Genomic DNA, 18624 nt, shown 5'->3' with positions numbered 1-18624 from the left:
ATAAAAATTGAATTCAAAATGGCAAGAAATTCAAGGCAGTTAGCATTGGGACTAGATTGGGTTGGGATATCTGGTCGGCATGGACTGAAGAGTCTGTTTCCATGCTGTACATCTCTATGACCCAATGACTCTATTTGTATCTTTCAAACTAGTTTATAGAAGTGAGCTTTCTGAGACAGAATTCCAGCTCATATTTACCAACTCCTTGATAAGAGGGGAGAGGCGAGAGGGTGTAGAATTGTAGATTCAACATTTCTTGATTGAATTCCACAAGCCACGAACCAATCTTCATATCGAAACTTCCGTGATAGAATAGACTTGGTCAACTTGTTGCAAATCTAGCTTTACAGCAAAGTTCCACATTTGCATGTTTAACTGTGAGTTAGGTTCATAAGATACAGGGAGGATGTTGGGAAAGTTGAAAAGACTCAGAAAAGGTTTACAAGGATGTTTCTGGGGTTGGAGGGTTTGAGCTACAGGGAGAGGCTGAACAGGCTGGGGCTGCTTTCCCTGGAGCGTCGGAGGCTGAGGGGTGACCTTATAGAGGTTTACAAAATCACAAGGGGTCTGGCTAGGATGAAAGGCCAACATCTTTTTCCCAGGGTAGGGGAGTTCAAAACTAGGGGGGTGTAGGTTTAAGGTGAGAGAGGAAAGATTTAAAAAGGACCCAAGGGGAAAGTTTTTCTCACAGAGGATGGTACGTGTATGGAATGAGCTGCCAGAGGAAGTGGTGGAGACTGGTATGATTGCAACATTTAAAAGGCATCTGGGTGAGTATATGAATAGGAAGGGTTTGGAGGGATATGGGCCAACTGATGGCAAATAGGTCGAGATTAAATTAGATTACTTACAGTGTGGAAACAGGCCCTTCAGCCCAACAAGTCCACGCTGACCTGCTGAAGCGCAACCCACCCATACCCCTACATTTACCCCTTACCTAACACTATGGGCAATTTAGCATGGCCAATTCACCTGACCTGCACATCTTTGGACTGTGGGAGGAAACCGGAGCACCTGGAGCAAACTCCACACAGTCAGTCACCTGAGGCAGGAACTGAACCCAGGTCTCTGACGCTGTGAGGCAGCGGTGCTAACCGCTGTGCCACCGTGTCGTCCTGGTATCTGGTCAGCATGGACGAGTTGGACCAAAGGGTCTGTTTCCGTGCTGTACATCTCTATGACTTAAAAATTGCAAAGGTGAAAGTAGGTACTGTAGGTGCTGGAAATTAGAGTCAAGATTAGAGTGGTGCTGGAAAAGCACAGCAGGTCAGGCAACAGCCGAGGAGCAGGAAAATCGACGTTTCGGGCAAATACCCTTCATCAGGTCTTCCAGCACCACTCTAATCTTGACTCAAAAATTGCAAAATTAAAAATCACAAAACACCAGGTTGGAAGCACTAGCTTTCCGCGCTCTGCTCCTTCATCAGTGGACACTGACAACTACCTGACGAAGCAGTGGCGCTCTGAAAGCTAGTGCTTCCAAATAAACCTGCTGGGTTATAACCTGGCATTGTGTGATTTTTATCTTTGTACACCCCAATCCAATGCCAGTGTCTCCACATCAAAAATTGCAAAACCTGGTGACTGGGAAAGGTACAGTCTGTGGGGTCACCCAGTGGCTTAAAGTAAAACAGCAATTTTATTCGAAACAGACAGAAGTCGTTGGAGCGAGTCAGTGGTGTCTGGCAGCTTATGTTTCCAGCTGAGCTCTGCTCTCTCTCCACAGATGCTGTCAGACCCTGCTGAGTTTCTCCAGCAATTTCTGGTTTTGTTTCTTGTTTCCAGCGTCCGCAGCTCATTCCTTCATTCGGCAATTTTACCAGTTCGACTTCAATTAACAAACCGTGCCCTTAAGGCCATCCGAAGCAGGAACAGGAGCGGGCCATGTGGTCCCTCCTGTCTGCTCCCCCGTTCGGCAGGATCGTGACTCATCCCACCCTCCTCGTGTCCGTTTTGCTGCCCTTTCCTCGGATCAAGGACCTGTCTCAGCTTTCAATTTACACAAGGATTGTGCCCCACACCTCTCCGTGGCAAGGAATTCCGAAGACTCTGGGAGAAAGGGATTCCATCTCTATGAAAACTGCTGGGCTGGAAATTTGAGCAGCGTAAGCAGGAAATTTCATGGGGTAAACAGGAAATATGTTGACAGGGTTGTTAAGAAGGCGTGCGGTGTGTTAGCGTTTATTGGTCGAGGGATTGAGTTTCGGAGCCACGAGGTCATGCTGCAGCTGGACAGGACTCCAGTGCGGCCGCACTTGGGAGTATTGCGTACAGTTCTGGTCACCGCGTTATAGGAAGGACGTGGAAGCTTTGGAATGGAGATTTACCAGGATGTTGCCTGGTATGGAGGAAAGGCTGAGGGACTTGAGGCTGCTTTTATTCAAGAGAAGGAGGTTGAGACGTGACTTAATTGAGACATATAAGATAATCAGAGGGTTAGATAGGGTGAACAGTGAGAGCCTTTTTCCTCAGATAGTGATGGCTAGCACGAGGGGACACAGCTTTAAGTTGAGGGGTGATAGATACAGGACAGATATCAGAGGGAGTTGCTTTACACAGAGGATAATAGGGGCGTGGCTGCAACAGTAGACTCGCCAATTTTAAGGACATTTAAATGGTCATTAGATAAACATATGGACAAGAATGGAATAGTATAGGATATATAGGCTTCAAATTGGTTCCATAGGTCGGCAGAACATCGAGGGCCGAAGGGCCTGTACTGTGCTATAATGTTCTATGTTCTACGTGCTTCCAATGAAGTTGCAGTCAATTTACTCAAACTCCCACAGGCACAGAGCAGCTTCAGCGCTGAAAGCCATTCAGTCCATCACATCTGTACTGACTTCCCTCCCAATCAGCAGTGGACCTCATCCCTCAGGCCCTGCAAACCTGCACCTATTTCCTTTCCTGATGATTCCCTTCTGAATGTCTCAGCTGAGCTTTCCCCCACTACACTCTCTGGCAGCACGCATTCCTGATGAAGGGCTTATGCCCGAAACGTCGATTCTCCTGCTCCTTGGATGCTGCCTGACCTGCTGCGCTTTTCCAGCAACACATTTTCAGCTCTGATCTCCAGCATCTGCAGACCTCACTTTCTCCTCCCAGCACACCCCAGGTCCCCACCACTTGCCCTGAGAATGTCTTCCCTTGTGTCACCCTTACTGCTTTTCTAAGTAACCTCAAAGCTGTGCCCTCTCACCGAAAGGGTGAGCCTTTGCAGATATATTGGCCAGTTATGAGTCGGATTTCTTCCCCCAACAGGAAGTGTGAGCACTTTGCCACAGGATGGTACCTCGAAACTATTTAGAAATGGACTCAGTACACGATGAAGACTGCACTGCACTGTTTCGGAATCTATGAGATTGTATTCCTGTGCTACTGAAGTCTAGATGGTCAAATGCTACTCTGTTTTGATAAGGGTGGCTGAAGTTACCATGAATCATATCATCACAGAGTCCCTACAGTGTGGAAGCAGGCCATTCAGCCCATCGAGTCCACACTGACCCTCCAAAGAGCATCCTACCCAGACCTGCTCCATCCCTGTAACCCTGCATTTCTACTGGCTAACCCACACATCCTGGACCCTATAGGCAATTTAGCACAACTAGTCCACCCTGACCTGCACATCTCTGGACTGTGGGAGGAAACTGGAGCGCCCGGAGGAAGCCCACGTAGACACGGGGAGAATGTGCAAACTCCACACAGTCAGTCACCCAAGGGTAGGATCAAACCCACTTCCCTGAGGCAGCAGTGCTAACCACCTAGCAACCGTGCTGCCCATTTTGAGTACAGTACGGCTTTGTTTTCTCCAACACTTTTGTTTTTATTTCAGATCTTCGGCATTTTGCTCAAGAGTTCACCCCTTAGCGTCCGGTCCAATATCTATCTCTCAGCCAGCAACATCATTCAGCAGACTCTCATCTCCTTCGGATTACTGTGTGAGAATCTGTCCTTGATTGGGTAAAGTCGCTAGAGTCTCGCCAGACCATAGGGCTACTCTCTTATCAGAGAGGCAGCTGATGGGGGTTTCACCTGAAGGTAACCGTGCCTCAGGAGAGAGCAGAGGTTGAGAAGAAGAGACCTTCATGGTAACCTCAAGATAGTGTGGGAATTGAACCCATACTGTTTGCAGCACAAACCAGCCATCCAGCCAAGTGAACTACCTGAGTCCTTACCTCCTTGATAACAACAGGAAATACAGTTCAAAAACTACCTCATCAGATCTAAAGATGCACGAAGAGAGATTGGATCATTTACGACCATGTTTGCTGGTGTTTTGAAGAATACGAGGGAGGATTCTCATCGAAATCTATAAAATTCTAACAGGTCTGGACTAGGGTACACACAGAAAGGATGTTCCCGATGACCAGGGAGTCCTGAACCATACGGTCACAGTCTAAGGATATGGGGTAGGACTGAGATTAGTGGGCGGCACGTTGGCACAGTGGTTAGCACTGCTGCCTCACAGTGCCTGAGACCCGGGTTCAATTCCCGACTCAGGTGACTGACTGTGTGGAGTTTGCACGTTCTCCCCGTGTCTGCGTGGGTTTCCTCCGGGTGCGCTGGTGTCCTCCCACAGTCCAAAGATGTGCGGGTCAGGTGAATTGGCCAGGATAAATTGCCCGTAGTGTTAGGTAAGGGGTAAATGTAGGGGTATGGGTGGGTTGCGCTTCGGCGGGTCGGTGTGGACTTGTTGGGCCGAAGGGCCTGTTTCCACACTGTAAGTAATCTAATCTAAATGTATTTTTGTAAGGCCAGCCTTACACATTAGTGTTGGAGGCTGAGGGGTGACCTTATAGAGGTTTATAAAATCATGAGGGGCATGCATAGGTTAAATAGTCAAAGTCTTTTCCCTGGAGTGGGGCAGTCCACAACTAGAGGGCATAGGTTTAAGGTGAGAGGGGAAAGATATAAAGGTGACCTAAGGGGCAACTTTTTCACACAGAGGATGGTGCGCATATGGGATGAGCTGTCGGAGGAAGTGGTGGATGCTGGTACAATTACAACATTTAAAAGGCATCTTGGATAGAATGGTATATGAATAGAAAGGGTTTGGAGGGATATGGACTGGGTGCTGGCAAGTGAGACTAGATTAGGTTGGGGTATCTGGTCGGCATGGACGGGTTGGGCCGAAGGGTCTGTTTCCGTGCTGTACATCTCTGTGACTCTCTTTAATGGGAGGGTCCTGGGTAGTGTTGTCGAACAAAGAGACCTCAGAGCCAGTTGGTCCATGGTTCCTTGAAAGTGGAGTTGCAGGTAGACAGGATAGTAAAGAAGGCATTTGGTGCTCTCGCCTTTATTGATCAGGGTTAAAAACTACACAGCACCAGGTTATAGTCCAACAGGTTTATTTGGAAGCACTAGCTTTTGGAGTGCTGCTCCTTCGTCAGGTAGCTTTGGAAGAGGACCATAAGACACATAATTTATAGCAAAAGTCATGCAACTGGAATGATATATTGAACAAACTGTGTCCAGTTTTGGTCCCCACACCTCAGGAAGGACATACTGGCACTGGAACGTGTCCAGCGGAGATTCACATGGATGATCTCTGGAATGGTAGGTCTAACATATGAGGAACGACTGAGGATCCTGGGATTGGATTCATTGGAGTTTAGAAGATTAAGGGGAGACTTAATAGAGACGTACAAGATAATACATGGCTTGGAAAGGGTGGACACTAGGAAATTGTTTCCGTTAGGCGAGGAGACTAGGACCCGTGGACACAGCCTTAGAATTAGAGGGGGTCAATTCAGAACAGAAATGCGGAGACATTTCTTCAGCCAGAGAGTGGTGGGCCTGTGGAATTCATTGCCGCAGAGTGCAGTGGAGGCCGGGACGCTAAACGTCTTCAAGGCAGAGATTGATAGATTCTTGTTGTCTCGAGGAATTAAGGGCTATGGGGAGAACGCTGGTAAGTGGAGTTGAAATGCCCATCAGCCATGATTGAATGGCGGAGTGGACTCGATGGGCCGAATGGCCTTACTTCCACTCTTATGTCTTATGGTCTAAACCTAGATTGCTGTTAAGTCTTTCATCTTTTAGAATGGGTTGCAGGTTTCAGTTCATTAATATGTAATTCCCAAAACTACTTTTAAGTCCCATTGTTGAGATAACTCAAGGTATTATTAAAAAAAAGTGACATATCAGCTCAGACAACATATTAAAGGTGTGAGGTTAACATCTGTCTGTATTCTAATCGTGAGTCAGACTGGTTCTAGTCCCAAAGTAGGAGTTTATAAAATATTATTGGATTGACACCACTTTATTGACCAGTGCATAGAGTACAGGAGTTGGGAGGTCATGTTGTGGCTGTACAGAACATTGGTGAGGCCACTTTTGGAATATTGTGTTCAATTTTGGGACCTTGCTACAAGAAAGGTGTTGTTAAATTTGAAAGAGTTCAGAAAAGATTTAATCGGGATGTTGCCAGGATTGGAGAGTTTGAGCAATAGGGAGAGGCTGAACAGGCTGCGGCTGTTTTTCCCCACAGCATTAGAGGCATCATGATAATAAAATCATGAGGGGCATGGATAGGGTGGATAGTCAAAGTCTTTTCTCCAGGGTAGGGGAGTCCAAAAAGAGAGGACAGAGGTTGAGGGCGAGAGGGGAAAGATTTAAAAGAAACCTAAGGGGGAACTTTTTCCACAGAGAGTGGTGCGTGTATGGAATGAGCTGCCAGAGAAAATGGTGGAGGCTGGTACAATTACAGCATTTAAAATCTGGATTGGTATATCAATATTAAGGGTTTAGAGAGATATGGGCCAAGTGTTGGCAAATGGGACCAGATTAATTTAAGATATCTGGTCAGCATGGACAAGTTGGACCAAAGGGTCGGTTTCCGTGCTACACATCTCTATGAGTCTAAATGTCTTCACCCTGAGAGTGGGAACGTGTGGAATTCTCTGCCAAAGAAGGCAGTGGAGGCCAAAACATTGAATGCTTTCAAGGAGTTAGATATAGCTCTGAGGGCTGAAGGGATCAAAGTGTGTGGGGGAAACAAGATACTGAGTTGGGTCATCAGCAATGATCATCTTGAAGGGGGAAAGCACATTTGAAGGGCCGAACAGCCTACTCCAGCTCCCACTTTCTGTTTCTAAAGCACTTTGCTGGGGGGGGGGGAGGTTGTGGGTGTGTAAGGCGCTATGCAAATGCAATTGCTATGGGTGTGAAAGACAGATTGCATGTGCAATTTATTTTTTTCTCTCGCTTGTAACTCGGTGAATCTGAAGTAACCCACTTTAATCCTAATGGCGTTCCTTAATGAAATGACCTCCCAGCCAAATAAAGTTTATTGGACGTGGCAAGTAAACTGTTGTGGGGGAAACAATGCAGGATGAAATCCCTCCCTACAACAACGCAGGGCTAAATTCTAAAACGCCCCCTTGTTTCCCCAGCCCGATGCACGTGTGCCCCAACACATCTCAGTCACTCTTTCAATTGAAATCAAAAATTAAACACGAGAATTTAACCTTGAAGAAATTGGCAGTGATCTTTTATATAGCTAGAATGATGCAGGCGCTATGATTGTAATCTACTCTCTAGGTAAGTATGAAGAGGTGTCTGGCTTTAATACAGAGAGCGCGAGAAGGGAAAAAACTATTTTTATAACTGGGGGAAAAAAAAGTGAAAACTATTTTTTGTAACTATAGGATGTAGTTCTAGGTCTAATTGGTAGCTTTTAAACAACCGCTCTAACTCAGATCAGAAGAGGGGACTGAGCCGCTTGACAATACAAACACTAATGGATCTTTCTGGGTGTGAAAACTTCAGTAATTTCTTTTATCTCCTCTTCTAATAATTGCGCGGGGAGAGTTACTCCCACAGCATAGAGTCCGGCCCTCTGGGTGTTTGAGTTCTCTCTAACCAACCTCCTGTAGAGGGAAACCTGCACGTTTCAAGCCTATCTTACTTTTTATCTTGGTTGCAAATCTGTTCTGATTGCTGTCTCTCGTATTGGCTAACAGATGAAAATGTTTCTGAACTTCCTTTAGTATAAGGGTTACACGTAATCATACAAAAACGCTTATTTTCTGTTTAGATTTGATAGGCTGCTCCTGGTCTCTGACCTAAGCCTTTTCCCAACTTAACACTTTTTTATAAAAAACTATCCTTGTCAGATCAGCGCCATCGTTTCTGAAGTGAACAATTGAGTGACCTATTTTGTCTGATTTGTCTAGACTCCTGTAATATCACTTTTTAAGGGGCTAGTCCAAAGATGTACAGGCTAGGGTGGATTGGCCGTGCTAAATTGTCCCATAGTGACCAGGGATGTGCAGGTTAGGGTGGATTGGCCGTGCTAAATTGTCCCATAGTGACCAGGGATGTGCAGGTTAGGGTGGGATTGGCCATGCTAAATTGTCCCACAGTGCCCAGGGATGTGCAGGTTAGGGTGGATTGGCTGTGCTAAACTGCCCATAGTGACCAGGGATGTGCAGGTTAGGGTGGGATTGGCCATGCTAAATTGTCCCACAGTGCCCAGGGATGTGCAGGTTAGGGTGGATTGGCCGTGCTAAATTGTCCCACAGTGCCCAGGGGATGTGCAGGTTAGGGTGGATTGGCCGTGCTAAATTGTCCCACAGTGCCCAGGGGATGTGCAGGTTAGGGTGGATTGGCCGTGCTAAATTGTCCCACAGTGCCCAGGGGATGTGCAGGTTAGGGTGGATTGGCTGTGCTAAATTGTCCCATACTGCCCAGGGATGTGCAATTAGTGGATTAGTCAAAGGTAAATATTGGGTAGGGGGAATGGGTTTGGGTGGGTTATTCTTGGAAGGATTGGTGTAGACTTGTTGGCCTGAAGGATCTGTTTCCATGCTATAGGGATTATATAATAATGCATTTAGCTGGGATCAAACTAGGAAACTCTATTTGGAATAAGAGGAGCAAGTTTATGCATGATTACATTAATGTTTGTACATAACTTGAGTGAAGGAAGTGACAGGGGCTGCCAAATATGGAATAAGGTGAATTAAAAACTGGTAGTGTTTCCTGTTCAAAAAATTGATATCCAGACAGATGTATGATTTAAGAACAACCAATAATTGAGAAGGTGTAAAAACAAAATGCTGGAGAATTTCAAACTTACAGCAATGTCTGGGGAAAGATCACATTGGATCAAAAATGTGAATTGTCTACAGCACAGGAAAAACACCCTTTGGCCAACTGTGTGCTTGGTAAAAATTCTTCAGAGATAGATCAATCCTTGATTAATCTCCTGAGGAGTGCTTATGTTGAATAGGCCTGGATGCCACAAGTCTGGCAATGTCTGTGGGAAGAAAGCTCATGTTTAAAGTCTGACTCTTCAGAGTTCTGAGTCACAACTTGAAACATTAACTCTGCTTTCTTCCAATAGATGCTACTGGACCTGCTGAGTTTCACCAGCAATTTTGGTTCTGGATCTCTAGCATCAGAAGCTTTCACTTTATGGGGGTCTGGGTACTCTAGAATGGAAAATGAAGTGATATTACTGAAACAGGAATTTGTGGTTGATTCCTCTGATCTTGACCAGAGTCTAGACTAGGAATCCAAACAAAAACTTGACTGAATGTTTCTACCCTGAACTACTATGGAACTGTGGTGGAGGGGAGGATTGAAGTTCAAACATGGATAACAGCTGCCATCTATTAATTCTACTTGTATTGAGAATTGCCTTGGGTCAATATTTAGTCTGTAGTTTTCAAAAACTCCATTCTGTGGATGGAAAGTCTGCATAAGACAAGGTCATTACAACTAGAAGACTAATACAAGGGAGATAAAGGATTCCTGATGAAGGGCTTATGCCCGAAACGTCGAATTTCCTGTTCCTTGGATGCTGTCTAACCTGCTGTGCTTTAACCAGCAACACATTTTCAGCTAATACAAGGGAGATACCACTAACTGCCAATGATCTTGATCAACACAAGGTATCATTTATGCTAGAGAGTTCAAAAAAATTACCAGAATATTGCCAGGAACAGAAGGTTTGAGTTTTCAGGATAGGCTGGGACATCTTTCACTGGTGCATAGGAAGTTGAGTGGTAACCTTCAGAAGTTTGTAATATCATGAGGGGTATGTTAAGGTGAATGACTGTGTTTTCCCTAAGGCTGGGGGCATGTTTTTAAGGTGAGGAGAGAGATTTTAAGGATGTAAGGGGTGGCTCATTTTAGTGGCTCACATCTGGAATGACTTTCCAGAGAAATTGGTAGGTACAGTTACAACATCTAAGACACTTGGGTAAGTATATGAATAGGGAGGGTTTTGGAGGGACATGGGCCTAGAACAGGCAGATGAGACTAGTTTTAGATTTTGGCTGGCATGGACTAGTTGGACCGAAGGGTTTTAATGCTGTATGGATGTCTTTCCAAAGTGATCACCTTCTAGTTAGAATCTGAATCTTCAGTGAGGAAACAGGCTCTTGGGCCCAACAAGTCCACCTCTGAGGAGCAACACCCAGACCCATTTCCCTACCCTATATTTACCCCTTACTAATGCACCTAGTCTACATATCCCTGAACACCATGGACAACTTAGTGTGGCCAATTCTCCTAACTTTGATTTTTGGGAGGAAACTGGAGCAGCCGGATGATACCCACGCAGACACTGGGAGAGCGTGCAAACCCCACAGTCGCCCAAGGCTGGAATCGGATCTGGGTCCCTGGTGCTGTGAGGCAGCAGTGCTAACCACTGCTGCTCTACGTTCTTTCCAAATAAAATGTGGATGCTGGAAGTCAAACAAATTGCTTGGGGGGAGAAAAGCTCAGCAGGTCTGGCAGCATCTGGAGAAAGACGATTATACTTTTGGCCTAACAATCCTCCTAAAAAGAGTCTTTGGATCCATAACATTCAGTCTTCTGTCTCTACAGATGCTGTCACAGTGCTGAGTATTTCCAGCAACTTTTATTTTGCTTAGTGGTTCTTTTTAAGATGTTTTCTATTTGGAGTTAATCTATTTGAGGACTAGGAATTTGAGTTCTTAAGGAGTGAGGTTTAAATGTGTAATCTACAACTGACTAATGGAGGTCCAAACAAGGACCAGTTGAACAACAGGACTGTTAAGTGAGATGGTGGGTCAAAACAGATAGGTGGTTGCTTGTTAATTTAATGTGCCTTCATTCCTAGATCTGGTGTATAGGAGGTGGCTAATAACATGGACCTTGAAAGTAGCTTATACACTCCACTCCTGCGGACTATTGAAGAACCTCCTACATCCCCAGTGGCATCAGGTACTGGTTGTTCACTTGCATCCAAGAACAAGTCAATAGCTCTTGAGAAAGTACATGCTATAGGAAAGCATATATGTAAAATGCAATTGCCATAATAGATGTGGGTCAAGTGCCTATCTCCTCTTGTAACTAGCTTTTTAGAAAAAGTAATTATTAACCATAGGGCTGTAATCCAATGGATGACTGGTTTAACTGGAGTCCTCACCCCTTGGGTGAGGGGAGATGTTGAGAAGGAGTCCTTCATGCTAATCTGATAGCTGGGCAGCTGGTTTGCAGTGATGCTAAGTGATACTACCCACCTCAATGAGTACCATTGCATCTAAATCCCTGAGTTAAATAAAACCACTTTTTCCTCTAAGTTAATCATTGGCTACTTCCAGTCAAGAGCCAGGAAATCTCCCCTTTAAGACCCTCATTTCATAATACACTGGAGGTGTTCTTAATTTGAATGCGTGCCTGAAGTGGTGTCAGCAGAATCTCCAGTGCAGTTACTCCCCGTGAAAGATTTCACTCAGGTTTTGGAGGGGGTGGCAGGGAGAGAACTGGAGTAGTCTCTCTTGAAAGAGCAGGTAGGATGAACTGGATCACCAGCCCCTACTGTCAAATTATGTTTAATGTTACACACTTTTTAAAAAGTTCTCCAATTCCTTTTCAGCATCTATGAAAATTATGACCTGCCTGTTGGCTGTTGCCTCCATCACTATTGGTGAGATTTCAATAATAAAGAATGTTGGTGGCATGAATTTAAAAGCTGTTCACTTGGATTGTCTTTCTTTGGCAAGTTTGTTAGATTTAATGTAACCTAGTCATAGCTATGCTTGACATTTAAAATAGTTAAGCTGCAAATGGTTTGGATTCCTGTACCAAGCTTGCCTCAATATTAGGAGCAGCATTCTTTCTTTGGTTCTAAGGATTTGACCATTTCCATGTTTTTAACAACAGCTTAAAATTAAAAACTAGAGTAACTTTGTTCTTAATGTCACCATAAATCTGACTATTTTAAGCTTGCAACAAATCACTTCTGCTGACATTTTTTTCTTTTCTCCTTCCCATGTAGGTACTGTCTATTTGGATTCCTGTCCCAAGCAGTACCTGATCCCAATTTATTTGATTGTCTCTGGTAGCTTTACCCTGTTCTTTGTGATGATTTCACTAGTTTCATGTGCTCCAAATGATGAGAACAATATTTTGGCTTTTCATAGAATTGGCAGAGTTTGGAAAAGTCTCATCTCTCTGTTTTCCTTCATCTGGTTTATAACAGGTAACTGCTTAACTGAAAATAGCTTTGTTTAACTTGAGTTTGCATGTTGCTACTCACCTGTTTTTTAGAATGTTCATGGGGTGAGGTTCCTCCAATCATTCCCTTGGGGCAGCATAGTTAACACCCCCTCAGTGCTGGGGTGTCTAATTTTGGAGTCAGATATACAGCACAGAAATAGACCCTTTGATCCAACTTGTCCATGCCGACCAGATATTCTAACCTAATCTTGTCCCACCTGCCAGCACCTGGCCCATATCCCTCCAAACCCTTCCTATTCATATACCCATCCAATAGCCTCTTAAATGTTGCAATTGTACCAGCCTCCACCACTTCCTCTGGCACCTCATTCCATTCATGTACCACCCCCTCATGGAAAAAGTTGCCCCTTTTAGGTTTCTTTACAAATTCCCTTCTCTCATAAACCTATACCCTCTAGTTTTGGACTCCCCCACTCCAGTGAAAAGTCTGTCTATTTACCCTATCTATGCCACTCATGATTTTATAAACTTCTACAAGGTCACCCCTCAGCTTCCTGACACTCCAGGGAAAACAGCCCCAGCCTATCCAACCTCCCCCTATAGCTCAAACCCTCCAACCCTGGCAACATCCTTGAAAATCTTTTCAGAACCCTTTCAAGTTTCTCAATATCCCCCTGATTAGGGGACCAGAATTGCATGCATTATTCCAAAAGTGGCCTAACCAACATCCTGCACAGCTGCAATATAAGGAAAGCATACAAAACACTCGCAAGGTTTGTACCTCAGGTTGAAGGTTAGGGTATAGGTTTGAGATCCAGATGTTTCATTACCTGGCTAGGTAACATCAGTGGCGACCTCCAAGTGAAGCGAAGCTGTTGTCTCCTGCTTTCTATTTAGATCTTTCTCCAGAATGGGGTTCCTGGTGATATCACTTCCTGTTTGTTTTCTGAAGGGTTGATAGATGGTATCTAGATCTATGTATTTGTTTATGGCATTGTGGTTGGAGTGCCAGGCCTCTAGGAATTCTCTGGCATGTCTTTGCAGAGCCTGTCCCCTCGGAATTCTAGTAGAGCACAAACCCACCAACACTCTCAAACAAAAACTAACCAACTTAAAAGACCCAGTACAACCCATGGATGAAACCAACGTCATCTACAAAATTCCATGCAAGGACTGTCACAAACACTACATAGGACAAACAGGAAGACAGTTAGCCACCAGGATACATGAACACCAGCTAGCCACAAATATACAACCCCCTCTCCCTCAGCCCTACACATGGATGGAAAAAAAACACCATTTTGACTGGGACAACACATCTATCCTGGGACAGGCTCAGCAAAGACATGCCAGAGAATTCCTAGAGGCCTGGCACTCCAACCACAATGCCATAAACAAGCACATAGATCTAGATACCATCTATCAACCCTTCAGAAAACAAACAGGAAGTGACATCACCACAAACCCCAGGAACCCCATCCAGGAGAAAGATATAAATAGAAAGCAGGGGACAACAGCTTCGCTTCACTTGGAGGTTACCACTGATGTTACCTAGCCAGGTAATGGAACATCAGCGAGCAAACCTAAACCCTATACCAAACACTTTCTTCACTATCCTACTTCCAAAGAGCTGTGAACCTGCAATCCAAGATTTTTGTTCAGTAACACTCCCTAAGACCTTACCATTAAGTGTATAAGTCCTGCTAAGATTTGCTCTTGCGTAATGTAGCACCTCTCACTTGTCTAAATTAAACTCCACCTGCCACTCCTCAGCCCACTGGCCCATCTGATCAAAACCCCATTGTACTCAGGTAGCCTTCACTGTCCACTACACCTCCAATTTTGGTGTCACTTGCAAACTTACTAACTATACCTCCTATGTTAACATTCAAATAATTTTGAATGATAAAGTAGTGGACCCAGCACTGATCCTTGTGGCACTCTGGCAAGGGTGGTGATTGGGGAAACCGAAGTGCTGAAGGATAGTGTTTATGCATAACTGTTCAGTGTTGGGAGTTAGAAAATCCAGATTCTGAAAGGAGGCAGAAATGTAAGATGTTTGATTTGTGATCTCTGGGAAAGTGTCAATATTAACTTATTTCTCTACCCCTTCTAGGAAATGTTTGGATCTACAGCATCTATGAGCCAGAATATATTGACAAAACATCTCCCAATTACTGCGATAAAACTCTCTACTTTTTTGCCTTCTGGGCTACCACTATCACATACATCCTCCTTGGGATTGCACTGTTTCTAGGATTCTGTGGCTTGCTTTGTGCATGTGCTTTAGGTGGGACACTGAGCATCAGGCAAAGAAACAGCTGAATTTTGGCTGAAGAAATCTTGTTCAGTTTTTTGTGGGGGGGGGGAAGAATGATCTGCTCACTGTCAAATATACATGCCTACTGTGGGTGAAATTTGGTTTGAACTCATTAGCAGTGCATGTGTAGACTTTTTTATTAAAGCTGAAAACACTGTTCTTTCTACACTACTTCATTCTAAGCTCATTGAAGTAAACTGTGCTTTGTACATAACTTTGAAACCAGTAGGTGTTTTTAAAAGTTGGATGTAAAATTTCTAATATAAGCATGACTTGATAATACTCTGGTCTTTTGTCTGTCTTTAAGGGATTTTGTGGTGTACAGCATTGTAAGACTGCTTGTCTAATTTTAGTGATGGACCCCAGCTATGTTGAATAGGCCTTCAATACCTACATAGGCACTATGCCCCAATGTCAATGACTGCATTAGTGCAGCATTCTGCACCAGGTCAAATTGGAGCAGTTCATCAGCTTTGTCCACAACATCCACCCTACCTTCTATCACTTGGTCCATCTTGGACACCACCTTTTCCTCCCCCCAACCCTTCCTTGTCCTCAGTTTCAATCTCTGATGACAGGCTTCAGGTGCATTTTTAATATAAACCCACACTTCCTCTAACTACCTGGACTAGACTTCTTCCCAGGAGTAAGTGAGGACTGGAGATCAGCTGAAAATGTTGCTGGAAAAGCACAGCAGGTCAGGCAGCATCCAAGGAGCAGGAGAATCAACATTTTTGGGCATGAGCCCTTCAGGGATGCTGCCTGACCTGCTGCACTTTCCCAGCAACATTTTTCAGCTCTAGACTTTTTCCCACCCAATATCCTGCAAGAATGCCATTCCATTCTTCCTAACTCCTCTGTATCTGCTCAGATGAATTTACATTCTAATCCCAACATCCAGATATCCACCTATTTTGAACATACTTTGCTCTGCCTGTCATTATGATAGCCCTCCACTGCACCACCTCCATGCCCTGTTCTACTGCTCTAAACCTTCCCAACCTCTGCCCCATGTAATAGAGTCCCCCATGTCCTTACCTACCACTCCACTCTCTGCATCCAATGCATCATTCTTAAACACTTCCAACTTCAACTAGACCCCACCACCAAGAACATCTTCCCCTCCTGGCCCCACCCCATCACCTTCTGCAAGAACTGCTCCCTTTGCCAATCCTTGGTTCATGTCACTCTCCCCACACTGCATGTGCCCCCACCCTAGCTACCTTCCCCTGCAACAGGAAAAGATGCAAAACCTGCTGGCCCCAACACTCCTTTCAGGTGAGACTCTCCTCCAAACCTACTTTACTGTATCCAGTGCTCCCGATGTGGTCTTCTCTACAGGGGATGACCAAAGGTAAACTAAGAACACTTTCATTGAGCATCTTAGCTGTGTCTGCAAGGGCTGACCTGCACTCCGTTATTGCCCACTGTAATTCCCCCTTCCCACTCCCTTTCTGACAGGACCATTCTTGGCTACCTCCACTGCCACAGTGAATCAGAAATTAAATTGGAGGAACGAAATCTCTTCTGTCTAGGTAGCCCAGAGGACTTGAATTCAAATTTGAAATAATCTCCCTCCCTATTCCTAGACTCCCTTTCTAGCACCTCCCCCTCCCATTCCTCTTATCAACCCTCCCTTCTACCCACTAACCAGATTCAATCCTCCCACTAACCAACCAGGTGGTACCCTCTACCTGTGTTCACTGATCCCCCACTTGGCCACCCTGCCCTGACTTTAAAAAAAATTTATTTATAAACAACCTTTATCTGTGGCTCCCCTTACATCCACCCCTCTCCTGAAGAAGGGTTACACCAATGTTGACTTCTCCACCTGATGCTGCCTGGCTTGCTGTGTTCTTCCAGCCTCCTGTTTGTCTATTCTACTTGTAAAATGAGTCAGCAAAAATTATGCACCTTTAGTATTCCACCAATTTAAATCTCTTTACTGTCTCCCATAATTGAGTGCAGTGAGCTATTTATGTTGATTTGCCGTAGAAAGAAGACCTTTGCCCTGTCAAGACTGCACTTGTCCTCTGCATCGCACCAGACAATAAAGATGTGCAGACACAGGGAAAATATGCAAACCTGATTGATAGTCAATCTGATATGTTCCTAAGTCTTTGGTTTAAGAATGAGCTGTGTTCTGTTTATTTTTGAGCTTGTTCCTAAATTGTTGCTAAATGTTCAAGTAGGAAGAGGATTTGGCCAAATACTGTTAAATTCTGCTTGCCACATAATAGGAAGGATGTGGAAGCTCTGAAAAAGATTAGGGAGATTTACCAGGATGTTGCCTGGTATGGAGGGAAGGCCTTATGAGGAAAGGCTGAGGGACTTGAGGCGCTTTTTTTTTTTGTTAGAGAAGGTAGAGAGATGACTTAATTGAGACATAGAAGATAATCAGCAGGTCAGATAGGGTAGACAGTCCTTTTTCCTCTGGTGGTAGCTAGCACAAGGGGACTGAGCTTTAAAGTGAGGGGTGATAGATTTAGAACAGATGGCATAGGTAGTTTCTTTACTCAGTAGTAGGCACATGTAACACACTGCAACAGTAGGAGACTTGCCAACTTTAAGGGCACTTAAATGGTTATTGGATAGGCATATAGATATTCCAACTCTGTGCTGTTAATGTGTCAGGGGATCATGAGTAACATCCTGCCTAAAGTCAATGAGATCCTTAGTTTGCCAGCATTGAGAGCTAGGTTGTTCTCAGTGCACCATTTTTTCCAGGTCCTCAATCTCCTGTCTGTCATCAGTTTCATCACCATCTGAGATTCAACTGACTCTGGTGGTGTCATCAGCAAACTTGTAAATGGCATTAGTCTGGCATTTGGTGATGCAGTCATGGGTGTACAGTGAGTACAGTAGGGGGCTGAGTATGCACTCCTGGGCGGGGGGGGGGGAGGCTCGTGTTGGTGACAATGAAATATTGTCCCCAATCTTCTGATTGTGGCCTGTGGGTCAGGATACTGAGGATCCAGTTTCAGACATTGGACTGAGTCTGATATCACCAATTTTGGTATTCAGTCTCGAGGGGATAATAGTGTTGACTATAGTTCAGCTTCAATGAGTAGGATTCTTACGTATACTCTGCCAATGATTCACTTGATCTAACCAGCCTATATGTAACACAAGCTTCCTTTATTTTATATAATCAAACATGTCGTCTTGGGTTTTGCTGGGTGAAAGTGAGGTCTGCAGATTCTGGAGATCAGAGCTGAAAATGTGTTGCTGGAAAAGCACAGCAGGTCAGGCACTATCCAAGGAACAGGAAATTCAATGTTTCGGGCATAAGCCCTTCAGCCGGGTGCTCCAGTTTCCTCTCTGTCAAAAGAAGTGCAGGTCAGGTGAATTGGTCATGCTAAATTGCAATATTAGGTGCATTAGTCAGAGGGAAATGGGTCTGGGTGAGTTACTCTTCAGACGGTTGGTGTGGACTTGGGCTGAAGGGCCTGTTTCCACACATCGAGAATCTAATCTAATTTCTTTAGTCATCAGCATTCCTTAAGCCTACCAGCCTTTCCTTTCACCCTAACAGGAATATACTGTCTCTGGACTCCTTTTATCTCATTTCTGAAGGCTTCCCATTTTCAGCCATCCCTTTACCTATGAATGTCTGCCTCCAATCAGCTTTTGAAAGTTCTTGCCTAATACTGTCAAAATTGGCCTTTCTCCAATTTAGAACTTACACTTTTAGATCTGGTCTATCCTTTTCCATCACTATTTTAAAACTAATAGAATTATGGTCGCTGGCCCCAAAGTGCTTCCCCCACCAACACCTCCGTCACCTGCCCTGTCTTTTTTCCCAAGAGTAGGTCAAGCTTCACACCTTTCCTAGTAGGTACATCCACATACTGAATCAGAAAATG

The 18624-nt window shown here is 44.6% G+C and overlaps 1 protein-coding gene across 1 annotated transcript; it reads left to right on the top strand.

Moving 5' to 3' along the window:
* The first annotated feature begins 1834 nt into the window (after positions 1-1834).
* Positions 1835-14935, top strand: LOC132835303 (transmembrane protein 272-like). The gene is made up of 5 exons (XM_060854737.1): positions 1835-2105; positions 11096-11199; positions 11855-11905; positions 12257-12460; positions 14555-14935. The coding sequence occupies exons 2-5, from the start codon at positions 11124-11126 to the stop codon at positions 14761-14763; spliced, it is 540 nt and encodes a 179-aa protein (XP_060710720.1). The 5' UTR covers positions 1835-2105; positions 11096-11123; the 3' UTR covers positions 14764-14935.
* The last annotated feature ends 3689 nt before the right edge of the window (positions 14936-18624 follow it).

The sequence above is a fragment of the Hemiscyllium ocellatum genome, chromosome 44, assembly GCF_020745735.1.
Source record: "Hemiscyllium ocellatum isolate sHemOce1 chromosome 44, sHemOce1.pat.X.cur, whole genome shotgun sequence".
Lineage (NCBI taxonomy): Eukaryota > Metazoa > Chordata > Chondrichthyes > Orectolobiformes > Hemiscylliidae > Hemiscyllium > Hemiscyllium ocellatum.
Note: the sequence above shows the minus strand (reverse complement) of the source record. Positions and strands in the feature narration are given on the sequence as shown.